This window comes from Callorhinchus milii, unplaced genomic scaffold (genome assembly GCF_018977255.1).
Source record: "Callorhinchus milii isolate IMCB2004 unplaced genomic scaffold, IMCB_Cmil_1.0 Scaffold5, whole genome shotgun sequence".
Lineage (NCBI taxonomy): Eukaryota > Metazoa > Chordata > Chondrichthyes > Chimaeriformes > Callorhinchidae > Callorhinchus > Callorhinchus milii.
The window spans coordinates 43,947,261-43,963,528 of record NW_024704746.1 but is presented as its reverse complement, the minus strand read 5'-3'; the positions used below and the strand labels follow the sequence as shown (position 1 = coordinate 43,963,528).

The 16,268-nt window shown below is 38.5% G+C and overlaps 1 protein-coding gene across 1 annotated transcript in view; it reads right to left on the bottom strand.

The window, feature by feature from the left end:
- The window catches only part of pdzrn4 (PDZ domain containing ring finger 4), a 232,290-nt gene that overhangs the window by 199,651 nt on the left and 16,371 nt on the right, over nucleotides 1–16,268 (bottom strand). Inside the window, 1 exon segment of the mRNA XM_042335323.1 lies at nucleotides 15,657–15,764. Within this exon segment, the coding sequence (XP_042191257.1) occupies nucleotides 15,657–15,764 (108 nt within the window).

Below are 16,268 nucleotides of genomic sequence, written 5' to 3'. Positions count from 1 at the left end.
ATTCCTGAGTATGAAGCATTTTTGAAGAAACTTGTTGAGGACATAGATGTGTACTTGTTCCTGGATGAGACCACTGATTCCAGCGGGTGCAGTGTTCTGGCAGTGCCACTGCAGAAAGTTGGGGAGAAGCCTCTTCTTATTGGAGTAGAATTCTTGCAGCGAATCAACCATGACACTAAGAGTCTTAAATGTAAAAATGGTTAACTTTGATAAGGTGCTTGCAGTTGCCACAGACAATGCAAGCTACATGATCAAAGCATTTAACACAGTTCTGTGGGGATTGCTTCCTAACGCAATACATATTACATGCATTGTTCTGGCCAAGAACGTCTTCTGCCAAAGTTCAATGTACCGGCATCGGTAGTTGGACTTTATGGAGACGAAGGATTGAATTAAACCACAGATGGCAGTCTTTTTGCTGTTTGGACGCGTTGGTGGCCCTGGGTGAAGGCTGTTGAATATTTGTACGAGTACTTGCCTCCCTTGGCAGAATTTCTTCAAGGAAATTGCATCAGAGGCCTTAGCAGTGAAAAAACTGGAAACGCTCTTGAACAATAATGCTACAGAGTTGCAAGCCCAAGCAACCTTTGTCACAGAGCACTCATCTGAGCTCATAAAACTGACAGAAGAATGTCAGGCAGCAGCTGTTCCTCGGCGACAATCTGTACTTACGGGTGCAAAATTTACATTTGTTTATTGATTTCTGAGCCACCGCTGGAGCAGAGGAGTACAGACCAGAGACAGCGGAAAAGTTGGCAGCCTGTTCTGAGAGTGAGAGAGAGGTATGTGTCAAACCTTTCCTGAGAATCATGCAAGACAGCAGTGAAGGGTTGGAACTGATTTTGAAAAAGCATCCGTCAATTGCTACCTATAAAGCAGTTTGTATTTTTGGTCCTTACCAGCTACAACAACAACAACAACAAGATTCCATTTATTGAGCGCCTTTCACGTCAACAATGGATGCAGGAAAAGACTTATATAGTAATGTGATTCCTGCCCTTACAACTATTTCAAACGTTGAATGGCATGCATATAAAGCAGCTGGAGAAAATATCCCAGCTAACCACAAAATAGCAGCACAGTGGGGAGCTCAGCCTGAGCCACTTGTGAAACTTGCTAAAATTGCAACAAGGTACATTTGGCTACCAGTGAGCTCAGCTGATGTTGAAAGGTTCATTTTCTGTTTATTCATACCTCCTGAAAGATAATACACAAAGACTAACAGAAGAAAATATAAAGATTCTTCTCATGTTAAAATGTAACCAGCACTAAACTTTTGGCCGAGAATATTTTGCTTTTTTCTGTGAAAATTTGATTTTGAAAATTTTAATTTCTCGGCAAACTGTGTTGAAACTGCATTTTGCATCTTTTGAAAGGTGTTATGATCTGTTTTTGTTCGAGAAAACATTAATCAATTGTTTTTTTTCCAATAATCTATGATGCGTTATTTCTTTATGTTTAGTTTATAAAAAAAGGGAAAAGAGAAAAAATGTATGTTAGCAGAAAAATGTGTCGCACACTAATCAAATTGCTACAACCTTCCAAAAAATCAGCAAAGTGCTTTGCATTTTTCGCAAATATTTCCGTATTTCTATTGGCCCAGCTCACAACAAATTAAAATATAGGAAAGCTTTTTCATAATGCAGTTGGGTCCAATATCTCACTAACCACGCTCTAAGCAAGGTGTGGAAAAATGGCCAATCGCTGGGTCATAGTCCTGTTGCTAACATGTCCTAAAGACCTTGGCTTTGCTGGAAATCAACTGTAGTAATCCCCATTTCATCTTGATTAGCTAGAATCTGCTAAAACATCAGTTTTCAACATTCACAATTTAAACGGTCATTAAATATACAAAGAGGTTTGATTGAATTATCTTGCTCAATCAAAAACAACTTTATTTAATTCCCATATTACATTGGCAATCAGGAAGAACGCTTATTTTGTTACCCCGTTGCACACAGTTGTGCGTGAAGATGACTACAATCAAAACAGATGCAGTTATCAAGTTTATACCATTTTTGAATCCCAGGGGAATAAGTTATACTCAGAAAAGGTGAGTTTAGGAGGTTGAAAGCTTCCTGCTGAGCATACAATCAGATTTCACACTGATTGAACCACTGCATAAGGCAAGCTTTTTTTCCCTAAAAGTACATTTTCAAAATGTAAGAAAATCAGCAGAATGCAGTTTGGCTGTGAGCTATTGGCAAATGCTATCCTGTTGCATTCCGTATATGCATGCTGGTGTCATTGTGAATCACTGTACTTGTAGACCAAAAGTGCATGTTCACATTTTTTGCTTGATTTTTACTTCAAAGTGTGGCACTTACCAAATCTCCAGTAATGGATTAAGGTTGGATTGATCCCATATATTTCATTGCAAATTTATCACGTGTGTCACACCAGTTACAAAAGGTATTCCACAATCACGTCAATAAGATACCTACAGATTTGGTGCGATTGATAGGCCTTTAATCAATAGCTTTTCCATTCAAACTAATTTTTACACTACACCAATGGTTGCAGTGTCTGATTCATTTTTACAGCAAGATACAGCATTGCAGTGAAGCAGGGCAAGGTAAAGCTCACTGCACGCAGTGCTGCTTTCTTACCTAAGAATGCTGGTGATTTTTTAAATGATTGATATGAGCCGATGAGCAAGAGTCAAAGTTTGTTTTCACTCTTAGAATTATTTACTGAAGAAGACACTTTTAATGGGGCTTAGTACCAGCACTCTTATGCTGTTGCTCGCATCAACGTGCAGTTTTAGACTGCCTTCATATCAACACCCAAGAGGAAACTGCACTGACAATAAAGTTCTGTCTTAAAGCAGCATAGTAAAAAAGTGCGATGACGTAATTGCAACACTGTCCATTTGGACACCTGTGCAGTTGAATACAATTGCAATAAATAATAAGTAATGGGGAGTTTGAAAGAGATTTTGCTGTTACTTGTCCAGCAACACTTCGAACTGTTAAAACTGCCTTTCCTTAAATTAATTTAAATGCATACAGCAGTGTCCCACAAAAGGTGTGGATTGAGTGACCAAATTTTTTAAAAAAAAATTTGAAGGGATTAGTACCCCCGGAAAAGCGATCTGTCAGTTGACACAACCGGGTTTCTATTTACTGCTCAGTAAACAGAGGCTTGTGGAGTAAGGAAACTTACCCAACATTTCGCCCTGCCCGGGAATCAAACTCAGGTCCTCTCGCTTCCGAGGCGAGTGGTCTATTACTATACTGTTCTTATGTTATAATAATAATCTTTGTTTTGCTCCCTGGTTTCAGTGTTTTGAGTGTGGGACCATACATTTAACATTTAAATACATTTCTGGAGCAAAACAGAAGCACGTGTCCAACAGAAGACTTTCTACGACTTTTTGAGGGGTTCTGCACAATGTGCTCAGTCCACTATTCCAACTAAGACTCAACAGAGCCATTTACAGCTTGGTCCACTGTTAATCATGCAAACCAGTTGCTGTCAGTGTGCACTTCAAAGAACCGGTCTACATTTACCAGCCAGACAACATTCTGTAAAGCTTCACATTTGTCTAATCAACATACACTTAGAAAACGTTGGAAGCTATGCTTCAAATCTCCTTTTATGTTTTTGAATTTTTTGTATAAAATGTCCTAAAATGTGTTTAAATGTCACCAAGTTTTTGTGATAATGCCACGACACACAAAGGTCTCCCATTCCTAGCTTTTACACGTGGCATTTTGCTGAGAGTTTATTTTGACTTTTACTCAATTGTGGCAATAAAATGCATCATCTGTTCCACACGTGTTGTTTGATATGACTCACTTAATAATCTTGTCCTTGCATCAATGTTGTTCAGATTGAAACACAATAAATATCCTTTCTACCACCAATTAATCAAACTGTTGCTTCATTTGCAAATGCCCCTTCTCCAGGTTCTCAGGAGACTGTTGATCAGGTAATGTGAGGCTGTGATGAATGACCTTTGTAGTGATCATTCAGTAGGGCCTCACTCCACCTCACCTCACCCCATCCAGCTGTCACACAAGCTCATAACAGCAGAGGGACCAGTTAACCCATCTGATTTTAATCACCCTAACCCTGGGAAGGCCAGGGCCAATTTAGCACCACCACTGTGGATAACCACTCCATTCAACATGACCTAAGACCATGATTGAGATTCTAAACAGTGAACTCCTAGTCCCCACCCAAGTACTCAATTTCTAAGTTAATTTAATTCATCCAATTTGCCTTAGTGATTTTGAATAACCTTTTTTTGATAAACATCACCAAAGAGACAATTAAAGATTAAAGTGGTGCTTTTGTTCATCCCTGAGCTAAGTCACAAAAAAAGGCATGCAAAGATTGGCAAGTGTAATTCTCCATGCAGGGAGCTGTTAAATTCTGTTGGGTCTTTTGGGAATCAACAATCTGTGGTGGTGTGAGCCAGGGAAAGAGGGTAAATGAAATGAGCTTTCCTTCACTTCATGAGCTAGATACCCAACTACGTGTATATGCTTTCTTTCTCTCTCTCTCTTTCTGGGGGAAAGAAGATGATGGAGTACGACAGAAAGCAAACAGAATTATTTCTGGTGAAGTGTCACATTGAAAACATTGCCTGATTTTACACTTCAGATGCTGATTCACTTTCTGCGCATTGCCTTTCACTATTTTCTCTTTACTTTCTGCTCGCTCCTTGCCTTCCCACAATCTAGGATTGATCTGTTCTGGTGTAACCTCCACAATGATTAAAAAAAATAATGATTAGACAAAAGGAAGGTAGCAGAGCACTGCAAATCTGCAGACAGACTGACGCTGTCCAGAAGATAATCTTTTAAAAACAGGGCAATTGCAGATGGGTTAAAACTCAGATTCCCTTTTTGTTTGACCTGTGGAAACTGTTTAAACATAACATGGAGAAAGCTATCTCATCTGGCACCCCATCTTTATACACAAATCTTCCTACAAAGAAAGAAAAATGTTCTGTTCCAAAGCATGTTTTCACAACAGAAGGGAGAAGATAGCTGTCAAACATTCCAGTAATTCTCTATATTGTCACTGTTGGTGAACACATTATGAAAGATCATGCTGATAAAATACATAAAATGTACTTTGTAATTCAATTTTTTCAAACTATAACAACATCAAAAACATAAATAAGTTTTAAGCTGAAGTTGCCACACAGATGAACTGTGCTGACGTTCAATGAAACATTCTCACTCTTTCCATAACACACTGCATCACTTTGCCATGTTAAATGCAAACTAACAACACAGCCCTTCTGAAGGTAACCTCTAAACTCAGTATTCTGCTCCCTAATCAGCTGATAACAATTCTAATGCCTGTTGAAGCTGACTTTTAAAAGTCATATTTTTTTACCCAAGGTCTGCTTCATTCTGTTCAGCCAACCATAAAACCTACAAGTAGCTTGGTGACTTGGGCTCAGCAGCATCTCTGAATCTAGATTAATCTTCTTGCAGAAAAACAATATTCCTCGCACTTTTAATATTGAAATATCTCAAAGTACCTAGCTAGTAGTTAACAAGCCCTGTCAAGTATAGAGACAGCAGTCAATTTGCATGTAACTAAAGTCACACAAACACCCCTGAGGTGAAACGAACATTTTATATAGAAGGTAACATTCATCTGAAGAGCATTCAGACATGGTTTAACATGGAACCCAAAGGATGACATGTCTGCAAGTGCAACTCTCCCACCGCACTGAATTGGAGTGTCAGCATATGAGCTCAAGTCGCAAGATGACCAAAACCCACAACTTCCGATCAGAGGTCAGAATGCTACCAACTGAGCCAACCTGACAACAAAACAAGATGTGCTCATTGACAAAATGATGTCTGACCTTTCTGCCATTGTCAATTGGCATGTTTTAGACGTCCCATTCAGCTCTGGAAGATAGCTAGGTTTTTCAGACAGTTAAACATGCCTGTTGGAATGTGAGATTCTGTAGTTTCAGTGTACACAAAAATGTGTGTATAAAACAGATTTCAAAACTGACATTATATCATGTGAATTCCTGTTCATTTTCTGGCTAATCCAAACTCAAAATCAATCATAAATGCGGACATATATTTGTTTTGGTTGGTACGGATATTCTGCCAAGTTTTCTCTAATTTTTTCCTCTCTTTTCCTGGACATTTTGCCTCATTTTTCTTCCACTGTGGTAGTTCCCTAGATGCTAGATATCCTCTGGTACTTTGCACAAATTTAGGTGTGAGCCAAAACTGTAAATTGCAGTGTAAGTGTAAGGAATTGCAACAAAGTCTTATCCTTGTCTTCACGCAACATTTATGTACATATCTTCCACCTGGATAATTATCAAAAGCAGGAACACTGGTTGACATTTGCACTCCCTTATTCAGAGGTAATGAGACAAATTGCAGTCCAGCACCTACTGGCCTGTCTTAGATTAGCTATGTCAGGAAAATCCCAGACTCAAACCTGTGACTGTGATCTGTATGGCACAGTGTTTCACCATCCACTATAGCTCTACTCAAGCCAAGCATTTACAACGTATTTTCCGTTACCCTTTTCCCACTGGACCATCACGGGTTTTAGGAGTACACCTGTTTAACCTCCTCTCTCCCCGCTCCAGAACATAACAATGAATTTTCCTCTTCCCATTTCCAGCAATTATGTTAATTTCTGCACAATTAGTTGCTGCTGAGTGACTGATGATCTGCAGAATCCAAAATGATCAAATGAAACCCATATTTTACTGAAGTATGACTTATAAACCATGATACAAATGAAATGGTACATGTTTGATAATTTTACACAGTTAGCTACACAAACTTAAAAAAATGATTAGCCAAGCTGCCTAACAAAATCAGGCTCCTTCAGCAACCTTGTATTTTATTTTCATAGCGATCTTTTTACTGCCTTTTCTCATATTAAAGTCAGCGTAGCCTTACAAATGATATGCTTGTTCATTCCATCCTGACAGGAGAGTGTTGGTAAACCAATGCAAGTGAAACCAAACAAGGAGGCCTACATAGGTAATGAATGCATCAAGGATTCAGCTGTAAACTGCTTGTTAAATATCCCTGAAAGAACATTGAGTTGTGGGGAAATACAGTAGCAGAGAGGGCAACATTTGAAAAAGTAAAAGGTCTGGATTGCTCACTCATCCATCTCAAGCATAGCATTTACTTTGGATTTTCTGTTCCCTGCTTATTATTTGATTACAATATGAATGCAGCTATCTTTATTTCGGGAAACAATTGAATGGTATCACATTTAAAAACTGGAACACTTTGGTGGCTCTTCAATATACAGTGGAATCTAGGTAAGCTGGACACATAAGGGACGGACATTTTGTCCGGTTTACGGGATGTCCAAGGTTAGCCGAAATACCAATCCCACCCAGTAGGAGCTCCGCCAACAATAATAATAATATAATAATGTTGTTTCACTTGAAGCAACATTAACTAACCAGTTAAAGTTAAAATACTCTCACAGAATTCACAAGAGGCTCAGCTGTCAATCAATCCCTCCCTTGTCCCTCTCCGTTCCTCTGCTGCCTCACAGATTGACAGCCCAACTCCAACCACTTGTGAATGCCTGGGGTCCACTGTCAATTGCAATTTCATTCCTCCCATCTCCATCCTTAAGCCCCTTGTGGCTGAATGGAGGTGCTCAACATACATTCAGCAGCAATCAGCACAGCATTTTGCCTGGAGTAACTAGATTTTCATCTGAATTAGCAGGCATATTTAAAACAGGTACGAACACAAATGATTCGGGGCCAGGCGTTTTGTTCGATTTACCCGACGTCCGTGGTTAATCGGCATCCGGCAACACTTTCTTGATTTAGGAATATGCTGTGAATTTGAGAGTCACTATACATATGTAAATCGTAATTTTAACGTTTTAAGAGTGAAATTTAAGTGGCTAGGTTTACCATGATAGCTATGATCTTCCTTGCTAATTATACAGTAAGATGTTGTGTTGAAGACTGTAATTCATGCTAAAGATTAAATGTTATAATAATCCTTGCACTATGACCTTCCAATTCTTCACTGTCGCCAATTTCCGAAATATACCTCATTCGTCATTCTCTCAGGTTTTCTCTGCTTTGAATGTTAATTCCTTTTGCTCCAATATTTGTCTTGCTAGTTTGTACATTAACCTAAGTTATATGGAAGAGTGCACCTGCCGTGGCGTTTTGCTTCTTTCTTCCCATCTTTTCACATGCCATCTCAAAACTTACATAAAATATATACCAGGAACCAAGAGATAATGTTTACAGCGCTTTCATCCACTGCCCAAAAGTGGCAAAGTCGAAAGCAGATGGTGAAAGACCATAGTATTTGGGATATTACAACAGGTGGTTGGATGCTCTTTAGCACATGCCACAAGCTGTGTCATTCTGAAAACTCAAGAGCTTGTCAGCTGCTGTGAAAGATGCATATTTCGCTCTATATATTTATCAACCCAAATTACAGCTGTGCTTAAAAGTTCTATGTTGGTTTGAATTAAAATTGGGCCTGCTTCATCTCTCTTGCCTCAATTGCCTTTGCAGGTTCACATTGGAAGCCTCGCCCTTTAACACACAGTATGACATTCGAACAACAATTCGAACATGGAAATTTAACACAAGTCTGTTATGACAACAGAGGGAGCTTTTGATCAATTCTGTGAATTGCTATGCAGCAAACAAAACCAATGTGCTGACCAAAAGCATTGCATTGAACAACTCCATTCCAATACTTAAACTTGTATCCAGAGTCTCCAATGTTTCCACAATTGCAAAATTGGTCATTCAGGGCATCAATTTAAGATAGTTAGTAAATGAGAAAATGGGGAGGTTAGGAGACATTTTTTCCACAGTTTTTTTTCCACAGTTTCCGTATAACAAAAAATACGTGCTGGTCTCTGGTATCAAATGGCTGGTCCAACACACCAGGTCACGTGTCAGTCACTGGTATCAAATAGCTGGTTCAATGCAGACATTAATATCTCAGGCTGAAAGGGATTTAGAACCATGGATATTTTCAGCACCATTTGCCCCATCATGTCTGTGCTGGCTCCATCAAGAGCAATTATTTCAGTCCCATTCACCTGTCCTTTCCCCATACTCCTATAGCTGACTCTTTTTAAGGTATCTGTCCTGTTCTTTCTTCAAGGCGAATATGGATTCTAAGTCTACCATCACACCCAATAAGGCAGTCCATATTCAAACTACTGTGTGTGAAAAAAAGTCTCCTAACCTCCCCATTTGCTTATTTACTAACTATTTAAATTGATGCCCCGAATGACCAATTTTATTCAGGGGATTGTTGGCCAGGCCACCGCGAGAAATCCTCTTTTCTTTACGAATAGTGCCATGGAATCTTGAATGTCCTCCTAAACAGGCATAGATGCCTCGGTTTAACGTCATATCCAAAGAAAAGTTGAAAAAGGAAACTTTTAGAAAAAAAAATTGACAAATTAAGAGGGATTGTACAAATGCTATTAAGAGGTTACAAAAAATTGAAAAAACCAAAACGTTCTCTGATCCATTGAGTAGCCATGTTCCTAATTCTAGCTGCATAGGATTAAATTCTTTACATAAATGACATAGTGAGAAACCCCGATCCAAACACAATGTACTGCATTCAGATCAACCAGTGGCTAAGCAGAAATTAGGATCAGATAAACCTGTAAAACCCCTTAACACAGGAAGCGACGGCTGCCAATATCATCAGCAGGCCTGACTGATTGAGCAGTACCCTCTGTTTTGCACAGCCAATGAAGGTCAGACTTCACAGACTATGCCTCAATATAAATTTTACTTTGCTACATAGGCCATCTATGACCCATTGGCTAAACCCCATGTTCAGTTTGTTGATACAGCAAATCTCTCTTTGGTGTATAAGCTGTTCAACATTTAAAGGTTATTCAATGGATGTCACTCAAATTTTATGGGGCAATTCATTCTAGGATTAATATCTAGTTTTACAATGGTTAAAGAATGTGACAAAATTTGTCATGGTCAACTGTATAAAAGTTAATCCTGCTCATATCATATGGCAGCATCTTCTGATCTACCCCAGTTCTACTATGTCCCATTTTGTATGCCAAACTCAACCATAACATCCCACTCCCATTCCTCAAGATTCAGCCCTTGATAGCTATGAATCATTTCCTAACATAACCAAAGGGTTATATGATATTAGAGCAGAATTGCAAGAAGTTACCAAGACATTGCACATCACCGAAGTGCAGCATATGATTTTTTTGCATTAGCCAATAACTGTTATATAATAACGAATTAACTAACTTTACCAAATTAAAGTATTCCTGATAAAATATTTCCAGGCTATTTTTTCCACATTCAAATGCAATAATTTGCTTTATATGATTCAGATTAATTTGCACGTTATTTTAATTTAAACATGCCATCTTTTGGGAAAACGTCAAATCATTCTCCCGTAGCATCCACACTGGATTTGGGGCACAACATCACAGTATGCAGACTGAAATATAAACTTGCTAAATTGTCTCATGGGGAGGGAGGGAAGCAATCAGTTACTGGAATTTAACGTTGAATACAAAACATGAATTGCAAGGGTGAAGACAGAACCTAGCTAGGCTATGCCTTTTCAATTTATTCTCCTTTAAGAAATTTCACCCAGCAGTTGTTCAGTTTAGGGGAATGGCCTCCTTATACTGACATTGCTTTTATCTGTTCAAATAACTGACTGCATTTGGCAGACACAGAGAGTGTGGAGAAAAGACAGAACTTTCTCTGTGCTTTTTGGCAATCTCACAGTCCATACATACTGATCCACACTCCAAACGCTCCAACCGTGGCCTCTGGGGTTTAGTAATTATTTACATGTTCTTGGTAAAAGAACAAAAACCAAAGGCTTCAAGTGGAGTGTGTCATGCAGCAGCCATGACACACAGAACAATAACAAGAGAATTTTACTGGCTCTGAATCCAGTATCTTTACATATTGGATATGGAGCCAAATACGTGGAATTTAGATAATTACACTTAACTTATAAAAAGGCAGTCACCCAAAGCTAACTTAAAAATCCTTTGTCATTCATTCATTCATTTATTTATTTATTCATTAATTTCTTTGCATCAGGAAAGAAAATAACAATCTCCCATTCACATATTCTGAACTCTGACACAACACCACATTTACTTACAGATGATAGGAGCTTAAGTACATGATGGCTGAGAGATGTTGTACCTTGCTTTTTACAGAGTACTCTAACCCCATACAGTTGGGCTCAAATGGGAGTGAATATTTTGTGAAACTGTGAAGTTATACAAATAGTGGCAGTTTGGGTCCATTCACCAAAATTCCAATTAGTTAGGCCTGGATGTGCCCATTATCAAACAGAAGTAGTTTATCAAAAAGCAATAGTTTAACAGTTCAGAGTCCCCATGGGACTCTTTACAAATAACAGAACTCCTGCACTTTATTGTAACTCATTGCTTGGAAAGGTCTCCAAATTCCAGCGGTCACTCAGGTCAATCAGAACTCTAAAGTAATTCTACTGATACGTAGATTGGGTAACTAAATCTCAGGATGTGCTCTGACAGAACAAGTACAACTCAAAGTCAGAGAAAAGAAAAAAACAAGAAAGGTGGACGAACATAAAAAAAAGCCACAAGGAAACAAAAGAAATTGAAGGAATTATTGCTCCGCATACTCCTGATTTGCCACATGTCCGGGACATCGCGCTTTCAGCCACGAGGCCCCAAAATTCTGGAACACTCTCCCTCAATCCCTCCACCTTGCCCCCTCTCTCCCCTCTTTCAAGTCCCGCCTGAAAACTTTCCTCTTCGACCGTACTTACAGCCATCTCCCCACTCCCCACTCCCCATGGCTGGGAGTCAGGCTCCGCCACTGTTAAGCGCTCTGAGACACTATCCTGTGTGGAGGGCACTATATAAGTGCAAGTTGTTGTTGTTTTTTTCCTTGGTTCTGCATTTTTGAAACTGTAAGATTTATGCAGTTGTCTGTGATCATTAGAACCTTATTATTACTATTAGACTGTAAGATTATTATACTGATTATTTGAACTGTGTTATTCAAGATTTATTGAGGATCTCCCCCCATGGGAGGGTAGGGGGGGAAGCACAGTCAAGCCTGATTTGGCCTCAGGTGATGCACACACTTGTGGACTTTGCAATAGGCAGCCAAAAGAAGATAAATAAAAAACTCTGACCCTATTTTCCATTCCTTTCCCCAGAACAATGAGGCCAATCTGAACAGTGCAGCAGGTTTTTAGAAAGTTAGTACAAACTGTAACAGACTATAAAATTAAGTCTACATTTTCATAATCTACCATCAAAATTCAACATAAAAAACAAATTCTTCACCCACCTTAATTTGTTTTATTTCCTTGCATTGTGTAAGGCTCTATAATAATAAACCTTGCATTTGATCTTTATCAAGTCTTCCAGACAACAACAACAACAAGATTACATTTGTATAGCGCCTTTCACATCGGAAGGACAGAATATATTGTGGGCGAAATGCAGCAGTCAATTGGGCACAGCAGTGTCCCTCAAACAGTTGTGGATCTGTAACACTTATGTATGCAAAAGGATATACAAGCTATTCTCAGACCTTCTGCAAAGAGCCACAAATAGCCAAGTGAGAGCAACATGTGGTTTTCTCTTCCTCCTTATAGGAAGCGGTTCACTTTCCTTGATGATCTGGATGAGATCCCTTTTTAAAGTCTAAAAATGTCTCAGTTATTTTAAAAATGTTAAAATACTAATATGCCACCATGCTCTACCACCAGTCAACCAACATCAACAACAACTTCCATTTATATAGCGCACTTCTCATGGGGTATGTCTCGGTGTGACAAGAGCTGCGAGCCAAACAAGAAAATGTGGAAACAATCTTATTCTAGCTAACGTCATTACAGAATGAATAACACATTTAATTTGAGCAGACTACTGTGCTGCTGAACAGAATCATTTACCTACAAATAATTTACTTCAACAAAGTGGTGCAAATGGTATAAACCAATGGCACAAATATGACTACTGGAAGCTGTGCTAGACAAGCAGAGAACGGATAAGGATATGGTGATTGAACCAAAAATGGCCTTACACTTCAGTTCAGTAATTACAGGTCACAGATGGCTAAAGGTCCAGGCCTGAAAATTCCATTGACAAAACACAGCAAGTTGTGAGGAAATCCTTATGGGACCAGTGGAGAGCCCCTTTCTTTAAATGTAACACTACAATCGTTGCAACACCTCAAAATGTGTTCATTCGTCTATGGATTAAGTATGGTTACATGTAAATTGTTTTGTAAATTTTGAATGTTTTTTCTTTAGTCTTTTCTTTTGACTGCATAATTAAACGATAAAATAAATCTAATTGTATTCATACTGTTCCCAAATTTTCCGGAGTTTGACTTTTATTTGTACATCATATTTCCAGCATAATGCTGCCTTTCAGAGCTGAAAAATAAAAAGAGGATAGCAGGAGATGTATTCATTGTCCTGTTTCATCATCTCACCAATTTACAGGGCAACCTCATTACAACACAGCTCACTAGCGTGCGATCTGCTTCTATACCAGGTGTTCTGTGAACCTGCAGTTATGGGAGGTAAGGTAATTTCCTTCTGGCTTCCATACGTGTATACAAAAACTGGCTGGTCAGCCTCGACTGCTCTCACAAGTGTTTATAGTGCTAGAAATGCGCAGACATGTGCAGGAAGCTGGTCAGTCCACATCAGAAGCAATGTCAATGGCAACCTCGTGACTGGGAGCAGGATAACAGCTATTTTTGTTCCCTGATCTGCTTTAACCCGAGGTCCAATTTAATTGCCCCAAATGCAACATTATTTTTACAAGGTTGCTGTAAACAGATTTAAAGTGAAAGCTTGCCACTGATAATGACATGAAGAACTGTACTTAAAAAGTATATTGCCAACAACATTCACAGCATGAGATTAAGTAAGAATTTCCATTCATATTCCACTAGGCAACAAGAAACTCCAGTATGCAATATGAATTACAACATCTCATTGAAATAAGAACGAGGGTTCTAATTCTTAAACCCTTTTTAACAGACATCTACTGTCTATTTTTCGAGCTTTATTACTTCTGACTGCATGCACAGAATTCAATAAACTAATGTATCTGTATACAACTGAATATGTGATTGTCCTGTATCAATGCATCACATAGAATGACAGAAAATGACTTGATACTGAAAAAATTAATTAAACAATTAATTTGATTATCTCACTCAGAACACAACGATATATATTTTTTAAAGATACATCTCCTGCTCCCCCCTTTTTATTTTTCAACTCTGAAAGACAGCATTATGGTAGAGATATGACGTACAAATAAAAGTCAAAGTCCAGAAAATTAGAACTTTGGAACAGTATGAATAGAATTAGATTGAATTGATCATAAATGTGGCAATGTGGGACATTTGAATGTGAGATCAGAAAAAAAAACTCAGCATTGTCTAGCGAGCTAATTTGTCATTTGTACCTTATTCGCCCCCACCGCTCCCCACTACCACCTCCCTTAAGATGTCAGAAAATACTGCAAACTATGTAAAACTCTGTGCGATACTAAGGGAAAAAATCTACTTCCTACAGAAACACGACTTCTAAAACACATTTACCCTCCTCTCCATTCATTGCACGCTATTAAACTGCATTGTTTATGTATAAAGTTTAATAGCATGCAATGAATAGACCTCACATAAAATCTACAAGTTCGCAATTATGAACATTGTACAGCCTTCTTCAGTTATTTATAATTGATGAAGATAAAAATACTGTAATTATGCATGAATTTACCACACTTGACACACTGTGATTTTTACTAAGGACCTGATTTTTTTTTAGCAAAGTAATAACAACGACGACTATTCATCTGAATTGTATCTTTTTCTCATTTGTTCATATGTCACGACCAGAACTCAATATATGTGCAAATCTTGTTTATTCTGAGGCGCTGGGAGAAGCAGGCCACTTGACGCTGTTGAACGCTTGCAGAGTCACCATGCTTAGCTCCATTTCTTTTTACCATTACAGTCAAAGCTGTTAAACTAACCACTGCTATTCAGCAACCACCTGCTGTTAACAATCATCACTTTTCTATAATAATCCACCTCTATTCAGCAACCTGTCTAATGCAACTCGTGTCCACTATTTTTTTGTCCCGTTGGTGCTAGTGACATCTTTTCCAGCAACCAGATCCGTTCCGATGGGCTGTTCCGCGCAGCATCGGCACATGCTATAGGAGTCTGGCAGGAATCTACATAAGGGCCCACAGATAATTTTGGTCCATGGTAACAGTAACAATTTGTATTTTTGTGATTGATTTATTATCCTTTATTAAAACTAGTTTGATTTATGGGTTCGTATATGCACTGTATTTTTTCTATACACTTATACACTTAAAAATTCTACACACACCAACAAACCCTTACTCAGAGGCCACTTTGTCCCAGACCCACCTGAGTGGTTGCTAAAAACAGTTTTGACTGTACTTTTAAGGGAAGGTATTACTATCTCTCCACAAGAATGAAGAGATGAGACAAACAACAGTATCAATATCACATTTGAAGAACATAAGTTGTTTTCATCCTTTTAAAAATTGACTATATTGAACGTTAAGCTTAATAACAACACTGACTGTTTAAAGAGTAGAACTTAATGTGTTTTTACCTCAATGATCCTGTCATGAACTTGCAATCCATCTGCCTGGTCAGCAGGGCCATTCTCCATAATTTTGGAAACATAAATTCCTTCAGCACAAGAATCTTCCTCAGCGTTCTATAAAGTGAGAAATCCAACCACAAAGCAAGAAAAGAAAACATTAGTGGGGGGTAAAAGACAATTACTAAAAGCAATAACAAAAATAATTCCAAGTTTGGGGGCGGGGGGGGGGGAGGTTGGGGTGGGTAGATGACAGTTCTTGACTTGGCTGGAGATTTAGCACAGGAAAATTTTTGCTTTCAAACCCCAAAATACATCCATTACAATGATACTAGATGAGATGACCTGTTCTTTGGAAGAGACATTAAACCAAGGTCGCATCTGCCTGTTCAGGTGGATGTTAAAGATCGCATTGCACTATTCGAAAAGAGAAGAGTTTCTCCCAGTGTCCTGGACAACAATCCCCCAAAATAGAATTGCTCATTCACTCTATGGATGTTTTTGGTGGTGCTTTGTGGGTGTATGAAAATATCAGTTAAAAATAAAACATTTTGCAAATACATGCAGTGACTACAAACAGAAATGGGAAAGAATGGACAAATTGCATCTTTTTCACAGCAG